Consider the following 25,476-nt stretch of genomic DNA (forward strand, 5'->3'; position numbering starts at 1 on the left):
AGATAGCAGAGTCAGGGGATATGGGGAGAAGGCAGGAACGGGGTACTTATTGTGGAAGATCAGCCATGATCACATTGAAATGCGGTGCTGGCTCGAAGGGCTAAATGGCCTACTCCTGCACCTATTGTCTATTGCTGCTATGCTGAGGATCTGCGGGTCCGAGATGTACTTTTCCAGCCTCACATGGTGCTTCCTGTCTGCCAGGATGTTGGTGATCCACTGACAGAGGGGTTCAGGCACAGTCAACTTGGAGAGTTTGGAGTGTAGTAGCTCTGGCACAATGGTGTTGAATGCAGAGCTAAAATCCACAAACAAAATCCTTGCATAGGTCCCCTGGCAGTCTAGGTGCTGGAGGATGAAGTGCAAACCTAGGTTGACTGCATCATCCACAGATCTATTGGCCCGGTAAGCAAACTGCAGAGGGTCCAGCAGGTGGTTTGTGATATTTTTCAGCTGGGCCAGCACAAGTCTTTCAAGGGTCTTCATGACTACAGAGGTCAGTGTGATAGGCCTGTAGTCATTAAGACCAGTAATCCTTGTCTTTTTGGGTACAGGGACAATAGTAGAGATTTTGAAGCAGGCAGGGACAGTACAGGTTTGCAGGGACTGGATGAAAATGCATGTTGTTCAGCACAGACCTGGAGGGTAGAAGGAGAAACATTGGAGATTTCCAGCTTTTCTGTCTTCGGAATAATCTCCTCAATTTCTATTGTTGGTGATGGAGAAGTGGCCAGACTGATGTTGGGCAGCAAGGAGGGGGCGGGTAGTGGACGGGGAGGGGGGGGGCTGTCTTTGCTGACTGGAATCAGGCTGTAAGTGGGTGTTAAGTGGTGATTGGAGAGGGGTAGGTGGGGAATGGCCCAGTCTTTGCAGACTGGAGTCGGGCTGTAAGTAGGTGTGAAGTGGTGATTGGGGATTGTTACTAAGGTTAAGTTTCTGTTTATCGAACCTGCAGTAGAACTTGTTCAGGTTGGTCATCTGGCAGTGGAGGTCAATTCAGAAGGCAATGGAGGCCAATTCTCTGGCGGCTTTCAAGAGAGAATTAGATAGATCTCTTAAAAACAGAGTTGTGAAGGGATATGGGGAGAAGGCAGGAACGGGGTACTGATTGTGGATGATCAGCCATGATCACAGTGAATGGCGGTGCTGGCTCGATGGGCCGATTGGCCTACTCCTGCACCTATTGTCTATTGACTCTTGTATATTGCAGTGAATCCAAGTGCTTATGTTTAGTAATACTTATACTGAACTGTATGCAAAAAAAGAATGTCACTGTACCTCAGTATATGTGACAATAAAGTACCATTGAACCATTGATTGAAATAAAGTAACTTCACGAACTTGCAACGAATTGAAACAGGATACAATTTACTCAAGACTTTATCTCTTGTGGTTATCAGCCAGATCATTTGTTCTTGATCTGAGGGTATATTGTATAGACAAACATTTATACATTTGTGCCAAACAATAGGGATATGACTGTATCTGCTCACGCTCTGTCAACTTTCGAGAACAGTGGCTACTCGGGATAAGATAGTGCAAGATATATGTGGAACGATGCTTTAACATAAATTCCTTCATTCAGAAGAGTCGGATGTTACATTCTTGACAATTGTATGGGCTGCAAAGTAATTGACGCACTGACTTTCCCACTCTCTCTCTCTCGTGTTTATCAAATGTTGAACTGAATGACACAGATCAGAATGTCCCAGCGCTGCTGCTGCTGCTGCAGTCTGTGCTAAATCAGTTGATCCCAGCTCAGTGCCCTGGGAGAAGGGTGGGGAAAAGCACCCAGGATTTCCCCCATCAGAACTCTGTTCAGTATCTGTAGACACAAAATGCTGGAGTAATTTAGCGGGCCAAGCAGCATCTCTGAAAAATTAGGTGACGTTTCAGGACGGGACCCCTCTTCAGACTGAGGGTAACTCCTGCCAGGAGTATGTGATTATTGGGTGAGCGATGCTCGACTTTGGTACCTCCTGAGATGTCAAGTCTTAAACAGCAAACATGCGTGAAATACAAGGTGCCGCCCTTAGTTTAGTTACAGCTGTAACTACAGCGGCAGTTGTGGCAGGTACTATCGCAACATTTGGAAACCACATGGACAGTACAGGTTTAGAGGGATCTGGACCAAAGGCAGATGGGACTAGCATAGTTGGTCAGTGTGAGCAATTTGGGCCAAAGGGCCTGTTTCCACGCTGCACACTCTATGACAGCTCAGAAGATCATTGGTTCCCATTCTGCCAATGGACACCTCATTTCATTAACTATCCTGATATTTGTGCTGAAATCTCAATCTCAATGCTGCGATGAAGAAGACTACTGCCCATCACTAAAGGACACAAAGTGCTGGAGTAATTCAGCAGATGAGGCAGTGTCTCTGGAGAACATTTTCTATGTTTCAATGAACATAGATAGGCGACGTTTTGGGTTGAGACCCTTCTTCAGACTGTCCACCTATTTTCAAATAGACTTGTTACATGGGTTTGCTGAAAAATAATTTACTTCGAGATACAGCATGGAAACGGGCCCTTCGTACGTTCATAAGTGATAGGAGCAGAATTAGGCCATTCAGCCCATCAAGTCTACTCCGCCATTCAATCATGGCTGATCTATCTCTCCTTCCTAACCCCATTCAGCAGGTTAGGCAGCATTTATATTTACCTGGGTCAGATCTTGCCTCCTGTGATTGAGTTGGCTGCTGTCCATTGACCCTCATGATGTATTGGCAGCACTTTCTACTAATAAAACAATTTGATTCAACTTTAAGAATACATCCTGCATTGCACTCCAAGTATGGAACCATTACAAGTCGAGACACTTTAAAGACTTGGAATACACTTTTGGGGCAAAGTTTCTGTCAACAATAAAATTCCTAATTATATACAAGCTAATCCTTTTACAGTGCGATCAACAGCACCCAGTGGTGTGGCGGGGTAGAGGGTCCAGAGGTTTACGAGAATGATCACAGGAATGAGTGTGTTAACATATGACGAACATTTGACAGCACTGGGCTTGAACTCGCTGGAGTTTAGGATGAGGGGGGGGGGGGGGATCTCATTGAAACTTACCGAATAGTGAGGCTTGGATAAAGTGGATGTGGAGAGGATGTTTCCACTAGTGGGAGAGTCTAGGACCAGAGGTGATAGGCTCAGAATTAAAGGACATTCCTTTAGGAAGGAGATGAGGAGGAATTTCTTTAGTCAGAGGGTGGTGAATCTGTGGATTTTTTTTGCCTCAGAAGGCAGTGGAGGCCAAGTCAATGGAGTGATAGATTCTTGATTAGTACGGTGTCAGGGGTTATGTGTAGAAGGCAGGAGAAATGGGGTTAGGAGAGAGAGATAGATCAGGCATGATTAAATCACGTACACTTGATGGGCCGAACGGCCTAATTCTGGTCCTATCACTTATGTGATTAAGATTCATTTGACCAACAGGTACATTATTTGTCAACAATGGTACGAGTCAACCAAAATTTATTCATGACATGGGATGTCGTTTAATGATTCAATGCACTGTTCAGTGAATCAGCACGACTACAGTTGTGGAGTTAGCGGAAGCTTTAATATTAGGGATGAAGAGTTCACAAGCCAGAGAAGGGAGCAAGTTATCTTTAATTGCTTTTTTTATTTACTGTTTCAGTTTTCTCTATCTCACTGATCATCACAACCAGGTGGTTATTATTCCAAGCAAACAGCACCAGAGATCAGGACCAAACCCAGGTTTCTGGTGCTGCAAGGTAGATGCTTTACCAGTAGTGCCACCCCCGATTGGGATGTTTGATGAGATGTGATGCTGGCCACAACTCACTGGACCATTTCCAATGCGCACTCATTACAACTTCACGCTATTAGAGTAGGATCACCCCTCACACATATGATCACTGCGCTACACTTGCCAACTCAGGCCACATTACCCAACCTCAACCCTGAAGATTGAAGAAGGGTCTTGACCCAAAACATCACCCAATCCTTCTATCCAGAGATGCTGTCTTTCCCGCTGAGTTACTCCAGCATTGTGTATATCTTCGGTGCAAACCAGCATCTGAAGTTCCTTCCTACATTCACGTTTTCAAGAGAGTTAGATTAAGTTCTTAGGGGTAAGAGAATCAAGGCGAAGAACGAGGTACTGATTTTGGATGACAGCCATGATCATATTGAATGGCGGTGCTGGCTTGAGGGGCCAAATGGCCTACTCCTGCACCTATTTTCTATCTTTCTATGTTAACCCTGTTACTATTGTTCAGACCCCTTTCCTGGCCCAAAGGCAGATAGTCCTCCCACATAGAGAAGAAACAACCAATTAGGAAGGAATAAAGTAATTTATTATTATTTTTAATCAAACTTGGGTACAATGTGAAACTGCATTCTGATGCCCCCACCCACCTTGTATTAGGAAGTGAGAAGAACCCTGCCTGCAGAATCCAGTGGCAAGGCAAAGAGGAATACTGCAGCTTTAGTCAGTCTTTACAGGCCTTTGCATCCCGATTCATCGATAAGGCAAAACATCAATGCAAAATGGACCAGGTTCATATAGTACAGTCTACACTCATTCTTTACAATTTCAAAATGATCACAGTGATGAAAACTGTACAAATACCTTCTAGGTCGAAGGATTAAAAATAACATCTAGTTTAAAAGTAGGACACTCTACTTTTCTTTTTTAAAAAGTTACAGATTTATGATTAATTTTCATCAAGAAATACACTTCCACACAGTATTGTTGACCAACTATAAAAAAGATGCGAGATGACTTACACCAGTGATGAAATTCAAATTAGGACTGCTTCAGAGACCGTCACGTTAACAGTGCGTTAATTCAGCTGCCTTTCAAAAGTCATTCATTAACAGCACGTTAGGACTTCAACATCACTGATAATAAATTATACAGAGCGAAAAAAAAAGGTCACAGAACCAGACTTCATCCCCAACATACCGATCACAATTATTTTCAAGGTGGTACAGACATGGAGACCAGATTCCCTTTTTAAAGTCAGTTTCGGAATCTACTGCTGGATCTTTGACTTGATCAGGAGGCAAGATCCAACCCACCAAATTAGGACCTCACAAAATCATATAACTGCAGGATGCATCCTCGAGAGGTAGGGTACAACTCCAACATCTGTACTCCTGCTCTACAGTGGTCAGAGGGGGGTGAAGGACCCGATTCTTGCTGTGAATTACAGCAGCAGCAGCCCATGGGCAAATGAATAAATGAAATGAAAAGCTCAATTGCTACTCTTTCTGTTAAGAGGCGCCACCGAGCTCTCTCCAAAGTACAACAGGATGCCCAGGGCAACCAGAGGACACTTGTAGCCCACCCCCACAATCTGCTATCAAGTTGCGTCACAGGCAGAACAGCAGTCAATTTACATAACCGCGGTTTGCACGAGAAATCGGCGACTGATGCAAAAATCATAACCCTTTCTCCAATTCACAGAACTACTTGGGAAAAAAAGTTTACATTAGTCTTACCATTTTGCTAGCTCTTAGGTGTACGAGATGGTAAAAATCGAAAGCATCATAATTTACGCATTTTCCTGCTCGGAAAACAGAAAGGCGAATAGAAATAGAAGGTATATAAACCCGATAGAATATATATTAGGAGAAGGAAATGACGAGTTTAAATAGCTCTCTTCAGCTGAAGGAAAATCACAAGATACAGCTCATATACCTTCATCCAGGATTCAACGGTGAATTGTTTTTAAACTAACTGTTGAAATAACAATCCGTGACAATTTTCAAGTCCCATTGTATTTTCACTCACATCTCATGCTAAATAAATGGTGTGCAGGGTATATTATTACAACTTTTTTTCTGGGATTCTGCCCGGAAGTAAAAAAGGATTTTCTCAAATGACTGCTAAGCTAAGGATCAGCAGCTAAGTTTAGTAAAAAAAAAATTCCCTTAAATTTAGTAATATTATCAGCAGAGCTTCATGTTGAGGAATCTAGTAGTACTGCAAAAAGAGAAGAGGGATGTGTATAAAACAGGGCCTGGTCTTTGGGATAAGGTGCATTGTCGGGTTGACAGGAACCAAAACCGGCACTGGGTGGCTACACTTATATACTCACTAGTGTCAAAGCTTCCTTGTGATACATTTAAACCTTTTCCTGATGTTCCACACAGCTTCACCTGTGCTCCCACCTAACTCAAGCAAATACCACCCGAGCACTTCCCTCCCATGAATGGTGTAAACAGCGCAGGAGTTTAGGAAAAAAGCCTTTTGGAAGCTCCGTTCATTATGTAACAGCGGTTCTAGTCCTTCACTTAAAAGTCGGTCTCAACTTCGTGAGTTACAAGCTAGAAAATTGAGAAAGCACAGCGGAACGGCCATCGTCGATGGCTTTCAAACGTGACAGACCTCCATTCAAATATCGGCAAGACAATAACAATGGAAGGTGGCAAACTGACAACACACACCTTCTGTCATTATCTCACCCAGACCTCACAACACCAGTTTTAAAGGCAACAAGCCAGCAACTGCACCACTAATGGAGGAATGACCTAGACTTCTGATTGAGTGCCAGTAAATGCACAAGCTCAGCCAAAACCATATGTATCAACGAGGCAGCGGATGTACATTCAAGACTTTTGTGCTAAATTGAGATTTATGCCAGCCCAGCCATAAAATACAAAATATCAGCGATCAGAGCCAAACATTCAGGGCTGGCTCTGCTCTCACCCTCTCTATTGGTCATCATTTCTTGTGCTGATGCAGCCTTACAGTTTGGGGGAAGCATGACTAGGTTCAGATGGCTTCACGCCAAAGAGCGGGAGTCAGAGTTGGGAGGAGTCAGGAATGCTTGCGTGCAGGTTCTACTGTGGCTACTGCATGTGGAACCTGAAAGCCCAGCAAAGTCTACTACACATAAGGAGTTACTGCAGACCGAAAACTTTCAGCCCCCCGGGTCCTTGGTCGATTGCCTTATACTGAAATAAAGACTGAATGCAATAAGGAAAACTCAATTTAGAAACAAGCCCCAGTGACAATACATAATTATATATATATAAAAAAAACTGTTATTCTAAACAATGCACGAGCCGCATATTTCCATGCAGGAATGATAAAGAGTGATAAGGAGGCTCTGTATATCTAAATATTGCACAGACTGAAAGGAAAGAATCACATAATCATGGGAAATTCTCACATTATCAACAACTACAAAAAACAAAAAGATTCATCTAACTATAGTAGTCATGAGTTCAACAGTCTCCATGTGAGCAATTTTTTTGTTAAGACAATTCTGTGATAGGAAGCCAAGTTTTGGGATTCCCTTGTGCAAATAAGAAGGCATCATGCTGCATAAAGCATCTGTTTTGTTTGTTTTCTCTGCCCCAAACGGAACAAGCTTTTCCTGTAGTGTTCTTCCCTCAGGTCAGTTTGACAGGTAGCATGGGTAGGGTCTAAGCCACAGGCTTGGACTGCGATTCCATTTCCGCAGCTCGCTTCAACGCAACATCCACCAGCAGCTGAAACCCACTGAAATCTTGGTTGAGATCGGGAGGAGTGGGCGGAGGAGTGTTAAATAGTCCACTCTGGTGGGGTGGATGGGAGCCCATTTGGACAGCATCTTTGGAGCATCCAGGAGTGAGATTCATTAGGCCCGCACTTGACAAAAGATCCATTTTAGACATTCCCTCTAGGCTGGTCGGTGGGCAGTAGTGTAAAGGCACGTCGTTCGGCGTCGAGACGGTAGTGTGGCATATGACTGAAGGTCTCGGCACGAGGGCACCCCCGGAAGAGGTGCTACGCGGAGATGCCTCCCCACTGTCGGGGCAGGAGCTGGTGGAGCCGAATGATCTCTCGTCGAGGTCCGGGACAAAGCTACTGGACGCTGATGACGTTTGAACGGGGGTGTGCTCCATGCTCTTACTCCCGCGACGTGAGATGGTGAAGTTATTGGGGTCTTGACCGTCCTTCCTCAGCATGTCTGGTAGCAGTCTGCGGCGTGCATTAATGAACCAATTACAGACCTGGAAGGCAGTAGGCAAGAGGATAATCAGGTTGTGTACATCTTAACTGTAGATTTTATAGAGACACAGTGCAGAAACAGGCCCCTCAGCCCATGCCGACTAGCAATCACACGTGCTATCCCATACACTAGGGATAATTCACCCTTTTTTAAAAAACCACAGCCAATTAACCTACAAGCCTGCACGTCTTTGGAGTGTGGGAGGAAACCAGAGCACCCGTAGAAAACCTACTCAGGTCACGGGGAGAATGTACAAACTCCATAAAGACTGCACCCGTAGTCAGGATTGAACCCGGGTCTCTGGTGCTGTAAGGCAGCAACTCTACCGCTGCACCACCATTCCTGAAATCTACTACAAAAATAATGGAAAGAAAACATTGCTGCAGGCAGCACCAAAACATTTTAAATATGTAAATCCACTTCCATGTAAGCAAAAATAAATGCATGTCAAAAGGTAATGTTGGAGAAATCCAGACTGGCAAGGAATTAAATCAGAGGAAAGGATCACATAAAAATTTAATAATCTGCAGTTGCTGGAAATCTGATATAAATATATAAATTGCTGGGAACACTCATCAAATAAACCAATAACTGTTACTTTCCAAGGGTGCTGCCTGATAAATGTTTCCAGGATATTTTCTTATTGTAACTGGATTACATGTTTTAATCCAACCCACCAAAGCTCATTTCTTGAAACTTTCCCCGCCCACCGTGTGCAACTATTTGTTTGATAGACACAAAATGCTGGAGTAACTCAGCGGGACAGACATCATCACTGGAGAGAAAGAATGGGCGACGTTTCAGGTCGAGACCCTTCTTCAGACTGATGTCAGGACTGATGTGTGACATCAGTCTGAAGAAAGGTCTCGACCCAAAACGTCACTCATTCCTTCTCTCCAGAGATGTTGCCTGAGTTACTCCAGCATTTTGTGTATATCTTCGATTTAAACCAGCATCTGCAGTTCTTTCCTATGCAACTATTTCTTGATCCATTATGAAAATAAACTGAAGTACAACTTTAATCTCAATACGGCCGTCAAATGTAATATAGCAGTGTTTCAAGGAGCCAGCACTGTCTGAAGTAGCCAGAGGCATTAAGTTTTACACGGAAAATCAAACTATAGAAGTCTCCATTTCAGATGCTCATCCATCTTCAGTCCCAGCCTGTCAGCGTGACCGGACCTCATAGACAAACTCCCAGCCTTATGACAGAACACGCTGCTTGGTGAAAACGTTTGGAAATCGAGGAACTTCACTATCAGAAACATAGGGCCACGCCTGTTATTTGGAACAACTGTAAGTATGAATGGTGTGTTTTTTCTGATTTAGTTTAGGGATACACTATCCTACACACAGATGGGATAGTTTACAATTCTAACAAAGCCAATTAACCTACAAAGCTGTATGTCTTTGGAGTGTGGGCGGAAGCCAGGTACCAGAGAAAACTCACCAAGTCACGGGGAGAATGTACAAACACCCATAGTCAGGATCAAACCCACAGCAATAGAATTCCTGCCTTACAACGCCAGAGACCCGGGTTTGATCCCGACTACGGATGCTGTCTGTATGGAGTTTGTACGTTCTCCCCATGACCGTCTGGGTTTTCTCCAAGATGTTTGATTTCCTCCCACACTCCACAGACATACATTTGTAGGTTAAGTGTAAATTGTCTCTAGTGTGTGGAGCATAATGTTAATGTGTGTATATCGCTGGTCGTTCCAGACAAGGTGGGCAAAAGGGCTGTATCTCTAAAAATACTGTGGCTGTAGCATGCTTCAATCTGTGTTTGATGCAATATACTAGACCAGGGAAGATTTTAATGCTTAAAACTGCAGGATTTCCATTTCCCAATGATGATGATGATGATGGCCTGTGTGAACTCAATGGGCTGAAGGGCTCATTGCTGTCTGACTCTGTAAAATGCTTGGTGCAGAAACTCAGAAGGGAATCGTTCTACATCAACTAGCATACCGAATTATACAAAGTCTAATGTTGATTATAACATGATACATGGATGCTTAAAAGGTATACACACAAGCAAAATGTGCAGGAAAGGAGTTTAACTTGGCATCATGCTCGACACGGACATTGTGGGCCGAAGGGCCTCTTTATGCGCTATACTGTTTTTTTGTAAACTGCCATGGAACTGGTTTCCTTGCACAATATAACCCATCGGAGCTACAGGGCACAGTTGTAAGCAGGTATTAGGAGCTACAAATTTAATGAAATGCTCAATAATAAGATTCATAATTGGTTTGACACCCAGGTTTCAGAATGACATAAAAGCAGCACAGTGGTGCATTGGTAGAGTTGCTGTCTTAGTGCCAGAGACCCGGATCGATCCTGACTATGGTTCTGTCTGTACAGAGTTTGTATGTTTTGCCTGTGACACGCATGGGTTTCCTTCGGGTGCTCCGGTTTCCTCACACATTCCACAGGTTTGTAGGTTAAGTGGCTTCTGTAAATTGTCCCTAGTGTGTAGGACAGAACGGGTGATCGATGGCAGGCGTGGGCTCAGTGGGCTGAAGGGCCTGCTTCCACGCTGTATCTCTAAACTAAAAAAATTAAAGGATTAAAAATTGTTTTCCTTCTTGTCTACTTTGATAGCTTTAGCAATTAAATCCAAATTGCTTTTATGTGTTCTTTTCATGAGGCACATTTAACCTGTTATGATACAAAATTCTGGAGTAACTCAGTGGGACAGACAGCATTTCTGGAGAGAAGGAATGGGAGATGTTTTGAATTGAGACCCTTCTTCGGACTCAGGTACTCTGTATCCTGGTATTTGGTTTAGGGATAATGGGACAGTGAATCTGCTGCATAACACGAATGCTCAAACAAAAGATCTTTGACTTTTGAGAATCAACTGCCCCTCTTTAATGAATTAATATGCTTAAAGTCAGAGGTTTTTGCCTTCTACAACTTATTAATTGGACCTTTTAAAAACAGGAAGCACGTGCTTATTTATTTATAACGTGGTCCGCAGTCACTGCAGCACTGCTGTCACTTTGACCATGCAGCAGTAATGTTGCAATGCCTATAGATAACCCAAAATGCTCCTCGTAATTCAGTGAGCAACATGCTTACGATTAGAATTTTGCTGCTGCATTCAAAGCATCACTAGCAAACCTCATTGAAGTCACTGCACATTACTCAGCACAAAAATGCCTCCAAAGTCAAGACATCTTTTCAGTCCAGTCATTACAAAATAATTTGAAAACAAGTTGACTGTTGTGTAGGAGGAAACTGCAGATGCTGGTTTAAACTGCAGATAGACACAAAATGCTGGAGTAACTCAGCGGGACAGGCAGCATCTCTGGATAGAAGGAATGTATTCTGCAGACTGATGGGTAGTTTAAATCTCTTTTGCACTTGGACACAATTATGCCACAAAGCAGGACTAGTATTATGCCACTAATATTGCTTGCAACAAACTATTCCTCAACCTAGATAAAAATATTTTTTTGTAATTATCGGTATTCCTCACCTCTCCATTCATCAAAATAAAAAGAAAATTCATTAACGGTGCATCTCCACGTTGACTCAAAGGTTAAGCATAATACCTGGTCGAAAACCGATCACAGGAGGAAGGTTTTGCAAGCTTTGAATCAAAGTCTGAGCACAACCAGTATTCAATTATATTCAACAATGCAGGTGGAACACATACACCAAGGCTATTAAATTGAACACAGCAACTGGCAGATAAAAATCAGCTCAAGCCTCATTTATTATTGTTGTGACCAATGATTATACATATTGTACAAGGACATTACGCAAAGATAGGATTGTTTACAGTTCTGGGTAGGAAGGAGCTGCAGATGCTGGTTATACGAAGATAGACACAAAATGCTGGAGGAACTCAGCGGGCCAGGCAGCATCTCTGGAGAGAAGGAATGGGTAACGTTTGTGTCTGAAGAAGGGGCTCAACCAGAAACATCACCCGCTCCTTCTCCCCAGAGATGCTGCCTGTCCCACTGGGTTACTCCAGCAGTTTGTTTTCAGCTCTGATGTCCCCTCACAATGGAATATTTGATGCATTCCTCCTTTCCCAAGCTCACACAAAGAACTGCTAAAACATAAAAGTAATTGGTCATGGTCATCAAAAGTAACTAAGCATCTACGGAAGTGCATAGGAATAACCCACCTGGGAAACACAACCCCAGAGTATAAATTCTAACCTCATTTTGTGGTTTGCAGTTGTGGAGAAAGCAGCACAACTCAGATAAAGTGAAAACAAAAGTGTTGTGATCTGGGGCATAGATAAGGAGAAGAGCCAGAGTCTTTTCCCCAGCATAGGGGAGTCCAAAACTACCAGGCATGTGTCTAAGACAAGAGGACAAGATTTAGTACCAGAAAGGCAACTTTTTAAAACACAGAATGTGGTGCGTAAGTGGAACAAATTGCCAGCGGATGTAGTAGGAGTGGGGTTAATCACATTAAATTGGACAATTGACAATTGGACAGGTGTATGAACAGGAAATGTTGTGCAGAGTTCTGGGCCAGGTTCAGGCAATTGGGACAAGCTTGGTTAAGCAGAAGATAGACACAAAAAGCTGGAGTAACTAAGCGGCACAGAGTACTCTTGATGGTTAAACTCTGCAGGAAATATCTATTTTATGTTGAATCACACATAGCATTAGAGTATGTAGCATGTCACAAATAAATAAATGTCAACATACTATGTAAGAAAGGATTGGAGAGAGAAAATAAGATGCATACAAATCAGTTAGCCTGATAGTCGGGAAATGTATGGATTTGTTATAAGTGATAACAGACCACTGAAAATAATTACAAAATTGGACAGTCAACATGGAATCATGCAAGTGTATTCATATTTGACAAATCTATTGATCTTTTAAGTTATTGTTAACAGTACAGACATGGAGACATGGGAGAACCAACAAATACAGTGCATTTAAACTTTCATAGCTCTGCACAAGAGCACATGGAATTGCAGTTTTAGTTTAGGATAGTTTAGAGATACAGCATGGAAACAGGCCCTTTGGCCCACTGAGTGCGTGCCGACCAACAACCACCCCGTACACTAACACACACTGGGAACAATTTACAAGTGGCCTAATTCTGCTCCTGTCGCTTATGACCTTATGACAATTTTATCAAAGCCAATTAACCTGTAAACCTGTATGTCTTTGGAGTGTGGTAGGAAACTGGAGCACTAAAAAAAAAACCCATGCGGTCATGGGGGGAACATACAAACTCCGTAGAGACAGGACCCGTAGTCGGGATCGAACCAGGGTCCCTGGCACTGTAAGGCAGCAACTCTACTGCTGCGCCACCAGTAATTGGGGACAGAGTAACCAGAGAATTGAGGACTGGCTAACGAACAGAAAACAATTGGAAAGAGCAGGGCAATTTTGAATTGATAGTGGGAGTCCCACCACCACCCCCCCACCACCCCCACGGATCAGTACCAGGGGTGGGGTGGGAAGGCGGGAGGGGGGAGAAGAGAGAAATAGTCACAACAACATGACTGATTTGCATCAGGGGATTGAACATAATACATCCACGTTTGATGATGATACAAAGCTAAGCGACAGTTTAGGTTGGGAGGAGAATACAACAACATTTAATGGGGGAATAGAGATTGAGTTAAGGGATACGAACAAGGCAAATTGAATATGTAAAAATACAAGACCATCTAATGTGGTTGGAGACTATTAAAAAAGCCTTTCTTATTTTAATGGTGGCAACATTGAAATACATTAGCAGTCAGAGGGATCACAAATCAATGATACAGGGTTAGTGCAGGAAAGTGATGGTGAGTTTAAGCAGGAGCCATTATCTTATTTTAATGGCATAAATAACCAAAAGGGGTGAAATTATCTACTTGTGTTAATATTTCTGATGTTCTAATATAGAATATCATGGCTCCGCATTTTTGATTAATTATGTACTTCAAGTACAGAAAACTATTGACTACTTGTTAACTCATTTTCAATAAACACAGACGGGGGGGGGGGGGGGGGGGGGGCAAGTATGAAATACGACCCATCACACCCAGATCAAACAAACTCCCTTGACAGGTTTGGCTCCGCATAGCTTTTTTAATGATTTAAATTCGGTCGCACACAGGTGGTGAAGACATATTTTTGGGAAGAATTTATTCTTTGTTTTATTAATAAAACACAGAGCAAATTGCCACAGTGCCAGGCACCACAGGTGTCTGTCTGTTTATACAATTTCAATGCTGGTGTTCTCATATACAGCCCGCACTCTTATCTCCAGTGTAATACTAAGCTCAACCACCTCAGCTCATCTCATCTCCCAGATGAGATTCCTTCTCCATTGAAGTCGACAATGCTGAATCACACATCAGGATAACTGCTACTTCTCGTAATGTCAAAATTGCTTTTACTGTTCCGCCATTCAATACCCAGCATAGTTCTTTCAACATTGTGCAAAAAGACCTTTGTGCTATTTCAAGTACCGGCAGAATCATGTGTATTGCTAATGGGGGAAGAGATTGTGTCATTCTTTTTGTGCTTTGCATACCTACTCCAGTTTCAGTTTATTGTCTTTGATTATCAACTTCATAGCTATGCCCTCCTCGTTCTCACAGCCACTAAGCTGCAACTTTACAGAAATATTCTTCCAAGTCTTGACATTGTGTGCGCCCATCTCCCAACACCTGTGCCACGACCAATTTACATCTTGTGTGATTAATATCCTATCCATAGGAAATCCTTTACAATTACCCCAGCCTATTCCCAACTCTCACTTTCCAAGGGAGGCCCAAGGTCTTCTTCATTTAACCAAGCTTCTAGTCACCATTGAAACTTGATTACACTCCTCCTGTGCATCCTAGGATGTTATCTCACTACATAAAAGTAAATCAGTGTTATGGAAATATATTGAAAATATTTAAATGCGAAATGGGTGTTCTAAAGTCCCACTCAACCACACAAAATCGCAACATGTACCACTCAACCACACAATTTATAATATGGAGATTGCTTGGTAATTGGAGAGTGAATTAAGTTTGCAAAACAATTTTTTTGAGTGTCCAATTTACTCACTTCAACCAAATAGGAACTCTACATCGAGGTTTAAAGTTTACAAAGATAGACATGGAAAATATGAAGGAACATTGTTTCCACATGATCTAGGTCAGAGGGGTGCCGATTTTTCTGTGGAGAACCACATTATATTTAGTATGGGTGTCAGGGGTTATGGGGAGAAGGCAGGAGAATGGGGTTGAGAGGGAAAGATAGAACAGCCATGACTGAACGGAGGAATAGATTTGATGGGCCGAATGGCCTAATACTGCTCCTACAAGTTGTCAAGTATGGAGCTCAATGGATGACGCATATACAGAAATCTGCACAACAAAGATCCTCAAGAACTACCGATGCTGATTAATACACAAAAGGACACAAAGTGCTGGCGTGACTCAAAAGGCCAATCAGCATTTCTGGAGAATATGGATACATGACGTTTTGGTCTGAAGAAGGGTCCCAGCCCAAAATGTCACCTATCCATGTTCTCCTGAGATGCTGCCAGACCTGCTGAGTTACTCCAGCACTTTGTGTCCTTTCGCAATCCACTGCTGTGTTGATAAAAGGATGTGCAAAACATTCTTAATGCAATAAAACAACAAATGATTAACTAATCCCGAAGATCATTTTAATATGTACTGATAACCATGTAACAATGACATGTTGATCACCATTCTTGTAGTAGTCAGTTACAAAGTCATCCTGCATCTCAATAATCATCTGCCACACCAGTTTAAAACTAGCTACCTTATTTCTCTGCACACTAGTACACCAATCACCAGTACTGATTCTTTTTAAAAAATCACAATAAACTATTTATTGTTGTGCAAACAAATGTGCTCCTTTTCCCTGCGAAATGTACCATCCTAAATTAAAATTCTCATCCTTGTTTTCAGTTTTCATTATTGTCTTTCCCATCCCCACTTAGTCATAGAGTCTTACAGCGTGGAAGCAGGCCCTTTGGCCCAACTTGCGCACACTGTCCAACATGTCCCACCTACACTCGATCCACCTACCTGCATTTGGCTCATATCCCTCCAAACCTGTCCTATCTTGATCAGTACGTGTGTCAGGGTTTATGGGGAGAAGGCAGGAGAATGAGGTTCCGAGGGAGAGATAGATCAGCCATGATTGAATGGCAGAGTAGACTTGATGGGCTGAATGGCCTAATTCTGCTCCTATCACTTATGGACCAACTCTAGAAATTAGAGAACATTTACTTTTTGTCTATACGTTTTCTTCAAGAGTTCCACTGCATTTCTCATAGCCAACCAAAGAATTTGCATTCGGTGCATACATCTTCAAATATAATGATCACAAAGTAACGTCATTTTTGTTACTGGAAAAGCAGACATCTACTGTCCTTTCCTCAATGATTGCTAATCTGAGTGTCTTGCTGGGTCATTTCAAAGGACATTGAAAGAGTCGGCAACTTCTGGAGTTACATAGATAGAAGGACTGGCAAACTTCCTCAAAAGGGTTATGGCAGGTAATGAGGATGACAGTAATAGAATTCAGAGGGCCGAATGGCCACACATGGTAGGTTAAATTTAAGAGAGAATTGTAAACCAATAGATTTTGGCAGGCGATAGAATAAGAAACAACACAAAGTAACACCGTTCTAAAGGAATATTTAGTTTAGTTTAGAGATACAGCGCGGAAACAGGCCCGTCGGCCCAACGGATCCACGCTGACCAGCAATCCCCACACCTTAACACTATCCTACATACACTAGGGACAATTTGACAACTATATCAAGCTAATTAACCTACAACCCTGTAAGTTTTTGGAGTGTGGGAGGAAACCAGAGCACCCAGCGAAAACCCACGCAGGTCACGGGGAGAAGGAACAAATTCCGTCCAGACAGGCACTCATAGTCAGGATCAAACTCGGGTCCATAGCCGCTCCATATAAATGCATACACGTGACAGTGACAGGACATTTTAAGAAAGTGGTAATGCACAAATGCTTCTAGGTCTGTTGTACAAAAGCAGGAAGGTTGCATTAAACCTCGTAAAACTGGTTAGGCCACAACTAGAGCACGTGTCCAAATCTAGTAACCACAATTTAGGAAGGATTCCAGGGTCATAGGAAAGGCACAGAAATGTCTCAACTGGTGGATTTCTGCTACATCAGACTGGAAAAACTGAAACGGTTGTTTTCAAAAACAAAGAAAGTTAAAAGAAGGCACAAGAGACTAAATGCTGGAATCTGGTGATTTGACAGAGATTTGTAAACAGAGAGAAGAGACCCACATTAGACAATGCCTCAACGACCAAGGGAACAGACTCAGGGTGACACACACATTATATTTAAAAAAAAACTTTTTTGCTCAACAGTCATTGTAAGTAAGTTTATTGGCCAAGTATTGGCCAATGAATTTGCCTTGGTGCTTCGCCCACAAATAACAACATGACATACAGTGACAGTTACGAATGACTCAGAAAACACTAAACATTAATAATAATAATAAAACATTAATGATAAAACACCATTGATCAAGCATGTGAACCAACAAAATACCAGATCAAAGGTTCTGGGCTCTGGGGCTGAAGATGCAAGAAGCTGCAGATGCTGGAATATTGAGCAAAGCAAGAGGAACAGACTTCGGGTTGAGACCCGTCTTCAATTTAGTTTAGTTTATTGTTGGGTGTACTGAGGTACAGTGAAAACCCTTTCGGCGCATGCTGCCCGGTCAGCAGAAGACTATTCATGATTACAATCAAACAGTCCACTAGACTAGAGTCTGAAGAAGTGTTCTAACGTGAAACCCTCTAAAGGTGCTGCCTGATCCGCTGAGTCCATCCAGCATGTTTTTTATTTTGCTCATGATCTGGAACTTATTGATCTTAAGAATGATGAAATGGGGCACATAAGAAAAACATACTTTTTCCCCCAAAAGTACTTGAAAGAAGATAATCTGCAGGGTTATGTAGAAAGAGGAAGTGGATGGGACTGACTGGACACAGTAAAGTGGGTTGGCGGCGCGACCGACGTCGCAGCGGCCTCTGCAGTCCGTCTGCCTTTTTTTATTTTATTGTCCTGTTGAGTGTATAGTTTGTGGTGGGTTTTTGACTGTGTATGTGTGGGGGGCGGGGGAAACTTTTAGATCTCTTCCCTGTACGGGGACCCGACCTTTTCCCTGTCGGGTCTCCGTTGCCGTTGGGGCCTAGCACCGTGGAGCGGCCTCCAACCGGAACGACAGCTCAAGTCACGGAGCCTGCGGAGCTGCAGACCTACCATCGTGGAGCTGGCCAGCTTCGGAGCGTGGAGAGCTGCGGTGGCGCGCTGCTGCGACCCGACTCCGGTGGATGGTGACACCGGGAGCTCGCGGGTCCCCGGTGGGAGACTGCTTTGCGGGGCACCGGCAACGGCGCCTTCTCCCGCTCGAATTGTGGGGTTGAGAGTGACCTGGAGCGGGGCCTTACATCGCCCGGCGCGGCTTTAAATGGTCGCGGAATTGCTAGCGCCCGCCGGGGGCTCCAACATCAAGACCCAGGGCAGGGCCTTACATCGCCCGGCGCGGCTTTAAGTGAAAGTGGGACTTGCTAGCGCCCGCCGGGGGCTTTGACTTTGATTTCGGGAGAGGAATGGAGAGCAGGGGAGAGACAAGACTTTGCCTTCCATCACAGTGAGGAGCAGATTCACTGTGATGGATGTTTGTGTAAATTGTGTTGGTGTGTGTCTTGGTTCTTTTCTTGTATGACTGCAGAAACCAAATTTCGTTTGAACTTCATGTGAGGTTCAAATGACAAATAAACGGTATTGTATTGTATTGTATTGGATTGGTCCAAAAATAATAGCAAAGATTTAATGGCATGCATGGTGATTCTAGTTATTTCCCCAAGCTATACTATACAAGATGAAAACGTTCCTTCTTAAGCTTCAACATCACTTTATTTGTTAATTTTCCTCGGCATTACTATTCACGGTGAATATGGAAGTCAATGGTGTAGGAAGGTTTATGTTTGGTTTATACCGAAAATAGACACAAAATGCTGGAGTAACTCAACGGGTCAGGCGGCATCTCTGGAGAAAACAAACAGGTGATGTTTCGGGTCAGAGCCATTCTTCAGACTGAAAGATAGAAGTGGTGAGAGGACTGGAGGTGAGTAAAGGCCATAACATAACAAGGCCAGTAATAGATGACCTCAGGAAGGGTGGAGTCCACAATTGCCCATTGTTGGCTGGAGAAGATGTGCTAACGACAGGGATACAAGGACATGAAGAGTGGAACCAGTAGGATAACTAGTGTGGGGGAGGGGGAGAAAGGAATGCAGTGGCCTTGTAATGTCCAGGTTCAGGAACAGCTACTTCCCCACAGCAACCAGGCTATTAAACACAACGAATAAGCTATGAGCTATGAACTGCAAAAGACTATATTAGTATTTGCTATTTGCACTATATTTGTTATTTATTGAACTTTTTCTTTTTCCCCCCCATTATATACAATGTTTACATATTCACATGTTCTGTTGTGCTGCAGCAAGTAAGAATTTCATTGTCTCGTCCGGGACATACGACAATAAAACACTCTTGACTCTTGAAATCAACATTCATTCCGCTGGGTTGTAAACTGCCCAAGCGAAATACGAGGTGATGTTCCTCCAATTTGCATGTGGCCTCACTCTGACTGCCAATTAAGCAGACTTTCTTCCTGAATGATGTTGAGCATCTTATAAGCAGCTGCAATTACAACCAGATGCAACCTTGCTGATTTGGTTCTCATTTGAGCTTTCACAAGTCAATTGACTCTCCATTTTGTGAATAAAGCATATTAATTCAATATTGACATGCTTTGTTCAATTAACATTGTATTTAATGTCGGCACCTCAGGTTACAGACACCGATGCTTCTGCATCATCTACAACCCTTTTGCTGGATGCCTCAGCCCCAGAGACCTGGTTTGATTCTGGCCTTGGGTGCTAGCTGTCTGGAGTCTGCACATTCTCCCAGTGACTAGTTTTCCCTGGGCTCTTCAGTTTCCTCCCACATTCCAAAGACATGCATCTAGGTAAGTTAATTACCTGTCTGAAATTGTTCCCAGTGTGGAGGTGGTTGATAGATTAAAAAGAGGGGGGAGTTGATGGGTATGCAGGGAGATAGATTAACAGGACAATTAATGAGGGAATAGGGGCACTCTGTGAATTAACTTAGATGCAATGGGCCAACGTGCACTTTTTATATGTAGGATGGAACTACGGCTGCTGGTTTACACTGAAGATAGGCACAACAACTGGAGTAACTCAGCGGGTCAGGCAGCATCTCTAGAGAAAAAAGGAATAGGTGACGATTCATGTTGAGATCCTTTTTCAGGCTGACAGCTCTGGCTCTCAGTCTGAAGAAGTGTCTTCACCTAAAACGTCACCTATCCCTCTGCTCTTTTTATATTGTAGGGACGTGTGGAGGGGAAAAAAGGGCTCAAAGGAGAACAAAGTCAGGAAGGTTGCATCTGGTTGTAATTGCAGCTGCTCATAAGATGCTGAACATAATTCAGGAGGAAAGTCTGCTTAATGAACAGTGGAGACAGAAGCCACTTACTCCATCACTGACACTAATGTCACTGCAGCAACTTACAATGCTCACTTTGACTGCATCTCCCAGCCTAGCGACTTGCACTACCAACAGCCCGAGTGCAGCCACGTCACGGATTCATAACCAGCAGGCTCCCCTTCACTCACCAGACTGACGTGGAGATATACAACATTGCAGTCACTGAATCAGTGTCTTAAGAACCCTTACCAGACACTCTGGTCCCACAATCACCACAAAACACAGAGCCTCTATGACAGCTCATGCCAGTTTTTACAAAACAACTCACCAATTAATGCAAGAACAAAGTTGGTTAAAAAACGGATGGCACAGTTACTTCATTTAAACACACATTCACACCTGCATGGTTACTGTCTACCATCCGCTTACCCTACCCACACTTAGTTGAGGGGCTCTGTAAAGTTCATCCCGTGTACATGTCGTGTGTAGGAAGGAACTGCAGATACGGGTTTATGTCAAAGATTGACACAAAGTGCCGGAGTAACTCTGGGCCAGGCAGCATCTCTAGAGAAAAAGGATGGGTGACGTTTTGGGTCGAACTGTTCTTCAGACCCCTCGAAATGTTCTGACCTGAAAAGTAATCCATCCATTTTGTGTGGATGCTGCCTGACCCGCTGCGTTACTCCAGCACTTTAGGTATATCTTCTGCAAATGTCATATTTTGTAAAGCTTGCCCCAAAGAAGAGGATGTTGCCAAGACTTGAGGGCCTGAGCTATAGGAGAGGTTGGGCAGGCTAGGACTTTATTCCTTGGAGCAAAAGAGGAGGCAGAGGGGTGATCTTATACAAGTGATGTATAAATTCATCAGGGGGAAAATATAGGGTGATTTCATTTAATCTTTTTACCCAGGGGGAATAAAGAACAAGAGAACATCGATTTAAGGTGAGGGGGAAGATAGGAGCCTGAGGGGTAACTTTTTTCACTCTGGTTATATGGAACGAGCTGCCAGAGGAGGTAGTTGAAACAGATACTATAATAGCATTTAAAAGGCACTGGGTCAAACATGGAACTAGCTCAGAAGGGGCATATGGGTCGGCATGGATGAGTTGGGCTGAAAGGCCTGTTTCCAGATGATAACTAAACAGCTCGCATACAACACATCAGCCAAAAGACGACAAACATATTTGGGGGGGAAAGCCCAGGTTGATAATAAACAAATAAGGCAAAACAGTGCGAGTTGTGCCACTAAATACCCCAAGTGTTCAAACGCATACAAACACAGCGCCCGGCTGCATTATTGAACAGAGCAATTCTACAATCGCCAGCTGACTTCAACAAATTGTAGAATGGCAGATCCAGCGCTGGGGGGGGGGGGGGTAAACTGCAAAACTACTGGATATTGCAGACGATTTAATCCCGGGTGATATCCCTCGTTGCTCGCGGGGCCCCGGGGAGGGCGAGTGGGTAGATAAACGGACTCACCTGCAGTACGGAGAGCTGCGCCTGCCTCGACAGCTGGGTCTTCTCCTGTTCGGACGGGTACGCCTTGTAGCGGTGCACGTAAAGCCAGTCCCGCAGGATCCGCACGGACTCCTTCGGCAGGTTGCCCCGTCTCCGCCGCTTGCCCGAGTGGGAGAGGTCAAGGGGGATTTCCAGGCTGTCGTCCTCGTCGGTCTCGCTGCCGCACACCGGCCCCATAGCTGTGGAGGATGGAATGAAGGGAGAAACCAGATCAATAGAAACCCGCCTTGCAGCAATGTCCCGGCACGTCTGCCCTTAACACATTCACTGCCTCCTTGTCAATTTCGTGCGGGCCAGAGAAGGAATCAAAACGGCCAATTCAATTGGCAATGTTGTTGCACTTTAAAGAAGAAAAAAAACGCCTTTTAATTCCTTCGATTTGTTGGCTAAAAATGACTTATCTGTCCCCACTTAATCTCCCAAAGTAGCTCCGGCTACTCACCGAGGGGAGGGATCTGACTCAACGCATTTCAGTTAGGAAAATCCGAGTTTCTGCAAACAATAACAAATGGCTGGAGGCGTCCTTTGGAGACTTCAACGCGTCGAGTCGGTAATGGTTAAGAACATAGTGTTTAGCGGGCCCTGTCTGTCCTCAGACTACCCCGTGAGTCGCACAGGACTTTCCAATCAAGCAACAAGCTCTCCCAAAGCTCTGCCCCCTTGTTCATGGAGAAAAACGTCTGGTTGGCTGAGTTTGAATCGAATCCGATCGGGACTGTCAGTTTGTAAAGTGATACATGCCCGCTCCCAGCGCTTAACAGTAGCCATTAGCTGTTTGGTGCAGAACAAAAGAACATAAATCTCCCCAAACAACTCGTGCTTCTGCCTTAGCAGCGAGTCCCGACCGAAGGGAATACCGGTGGATTTAAAAAAAAGTGTTATTCGGACAGTTGAGGAGTTCCATTTCACACATTCTACATGATCTGCTTTGAAAAATCAAAGTCGAAACTTGTGGCCTCGCCAGACACGTGTTGCTAACCGATGTTACACTAAATGAAAGCAAATTCGAATAGTAACTAAAACTCATTCTAATATTGTTCACAAGACGACCAACGGTATTGGGCGACTGGAGTAGGAAATGATTAAAATAAAATAAAATAAATAATTTCCCCATGAAAAAACGAAAACTTTCAGCTTTCCATGTTAAAAGAATCTTAAAGTCCTCTCGTTAATTACATAATTTCGTTTACAAAACACCATTGAAACAGACGGCAAAGACAGTGTACTGCGGAACCTGTCACAAACATTCTTTTACTTGGCTACAGTTCAAGAGAAGGAGGGGGGGAGGGAGTGAAAAGTTTTACATTCCGACATATTCCACAACAGGATAACTTTTTTAAAAATCCTTCAGAACCCAATGCACAAATCTACCGCGATTGAATCCCATCTCCCGAACACTAAACACACTTTATACAAAATGGTGACTGGATTTGCCAGTCTAGTCCTTTGAAATTCGAAGTACTGTGACTTTAATTGAGTGAATGGAGGAGAAAACAAAAGTACGTTATGCACGGTTGAGTGTTTAATAAGTGGAGGGTTTGCAGACTAACAGAAACTAACCGTCCTTGTAAATCATTTCCCAGATACCGCCCACGTACAATAGGGATTTTTGAAAAGTTGTTTCAATGCTTGGCCTTCGACTCATTTCGATAGGAAAAAAAATGCATCACTCAATGTTGTATGATCTCACTGTGCATATTCTATCATTGGGAAAACCCCCTCACCTACAAAACTTGAAACTCGTGGCAACCATGGGACTTATAAACTTTTATCTTTTAAAAAAAAAGAGAAAGGGGGAAACGCGATTAAACGTCGTAATGCGAAGCTCGTCATTGGAAACGCGAGGTTTGTCACAGGAGGAAGAAAGTTTTTTTTCCACGAGGTGAGAGACCTCAAACAAAGCCTTTAAACTCTCTGGGCACCCTCCTTTTTTTTTCAACCAAAAAAAGGTACATTTGCTCATTCTCTCGTTGGCAAACGATGGATTGCCCCCCTCCAGAAACTCCACTAACAAAAAAATATATAAAATACTTAATTAAATAACAAAACGGGTAGACGACGGAATAGTTGAAGGAAATGAACATGACTTGACAACGTGCCAGCAGCGTGGACAGAGTAAAGCAGCGTTCACCTACCTTTCTTCGCTTTCATCTTCTCCACAAACGTGTCTCCAGGCGAACCAGTGGGTGGGGAGGAGGAAACAGCCGTTAAATCAAAACAAGTCTCTTTTTCCAACAAGTTTCCAAGTTAGAAAGTAGGGAGCGAGGCAGCAGAAACAAATAATATCACGGGTTTTTTTTGTGTGTTTGGTGCTGTCGAGTGGAACCAACTTCTTGTAAGTATCGAGGTGGGCGCTTGGTGCTCGCTCTATCCCAGCGTGTTGCTCGCTGGAGGAGTCAAACAAAAGGTAAACACATCGCTGCTACCTGACGCTCGGAAGCACTCGGCTCAGCTCGGCTCGCCTCGTCTCGCCTCTCAGCGCTGACTGCCTCCACAGGAGCTGACAGCTCTCTCTCTCTGACAGCTGCTGCCTCGGCTCTGGTGGGTCCGCCCACAAAACCCAGGCTGTGCAAAGCGAGAGAAACAACTCTCCTCTTTTGACATCAAGCCCATTCAAAAAAAAATCCTTATTTGCATACACCCAGGCAATCCAATCCAGATTTGTTCTTGGGTACTTTTCGTATGAAAAAAAGTTGTTTTTTGTGTGTATTTTGACACAGGGAGGAAGAGAACGAGAGAGAGAGAGAGAGAGGAGGGGGGTTTGTTTCTGATACTCGTTACAAGTAAATCAAATGAAACTGTTTATAATTGAAGTGGTTGTTGTTTCTTTGTGCCTCGCTGGTTAATATCCGGTGAGAGCGGTCTAGCGAGACGGTTGCCTAAACTCCCCCATGGAGTAGGGAAAATATATTTTTATTCTAAGTGGATGAGGTTAAATATTAAACTTGGCAGCGCCGTCGGTGTTCCTTGATAAGGCAGCTCCTATTGTGTGTGTTTTTAATTTATTTTTTTTAAGGAAATGTTTTAAAAGTTCACATCGCACATGTTTGCTTCACTTCCGCACATGTTTGCTCTTTTGTTTCCACATGTTACACTGGCTGGAGGTTGTGCCTTGTGGTCTATTAAGTAAGCCACGAGCTAAATCAAAATCGTTTCCAAAGTTTTTTTTGGGAGAAAAAAAAAACTGGAGCATTTGGCCGATCATTAAAGTAAAAACAACAGCGGATGTAGTTTCAGAAACGTTGCCGTAATTTTCGGAGTAAATGGGGGGTTTAGAAATGTGCTAATGACCCATGCCGCGCATATAGAAACGAGGGGGTGAATCCGTCTGTTTGTCATTAAAATATCCCCCCCCCCCAGTCCACATGTTCAGCTCTGGGATCCGGTGTACTTAAAAAAAATCAGGGAAATTCGTGTATCGTCTCCTTTCAGATGTTAATCAAGAGCAGAATATCATGGGTTTTCCTGGAA

The 25,476-nt window shown here is 43.5% G+C and overlaps 1 protein-coding gene across 3 annotated transcripts; it reads right to left on the reverse strand.

Moving 5' to 3' along the window:
• Positions 1–4,302: 4,302 nt before the first annotated feature.
• On the reverse strand, positions 4,303–24,555 carry tgif1 (TGFB induced factor homeobox 1). 3 transcript variants are annotated; one of them, XM_033019589.1, is made up of 3 exons: positions 24,141–24,555; positions 21,967–22,184; positions 4,303–7,976 (listed from the first exon to the last, which is right to left on the reverse strand). In XM_033019589.1, exons 1-3 carry the CDS (start codon positions 24,154–24,156, stop codon positions 7,407–7,409), a joined length of 804 nt encoding a protein of 267 aa, XP_032875480.1. In that variant the 5' UTR covers positions 24,157–24,555; the 3' UTR covers positions 4,303–7,406. The 3 variants fall into 3 exon arrangements, with proteins under 3 accessions (XP_032875480.1, XP_032875479.1, XP_032875481.1); XM_033019588.1 differs by lacking the exon at positions 24,141–24,555 and adding an exon at positions 23,566–23,891; XM_033019590.1 differs by lacking the exon at positions 24,141–24,555 and adding an exon at positions 22,448–23,015.
• Between the last annotated feature and the right edge of the window lie 921 nt (positions 24,556–25,476).

This window comes from Amblyraja radiata, chromosome 4 (genome assembly GCF_010909765.2).
Source record: "Amblyraja radiata isolate CabotCenter1 chromosome 4, sAmbRad1.1.pri, whole genome shotgun sequence".
In the NCBI taxonomy this organism is placed as follows: Eukaryota; Metazoa; Chordata; class Chondrichthyes; order Rajiformes; family Rajidae; genus Amblyraja; species Amblyraja radiata.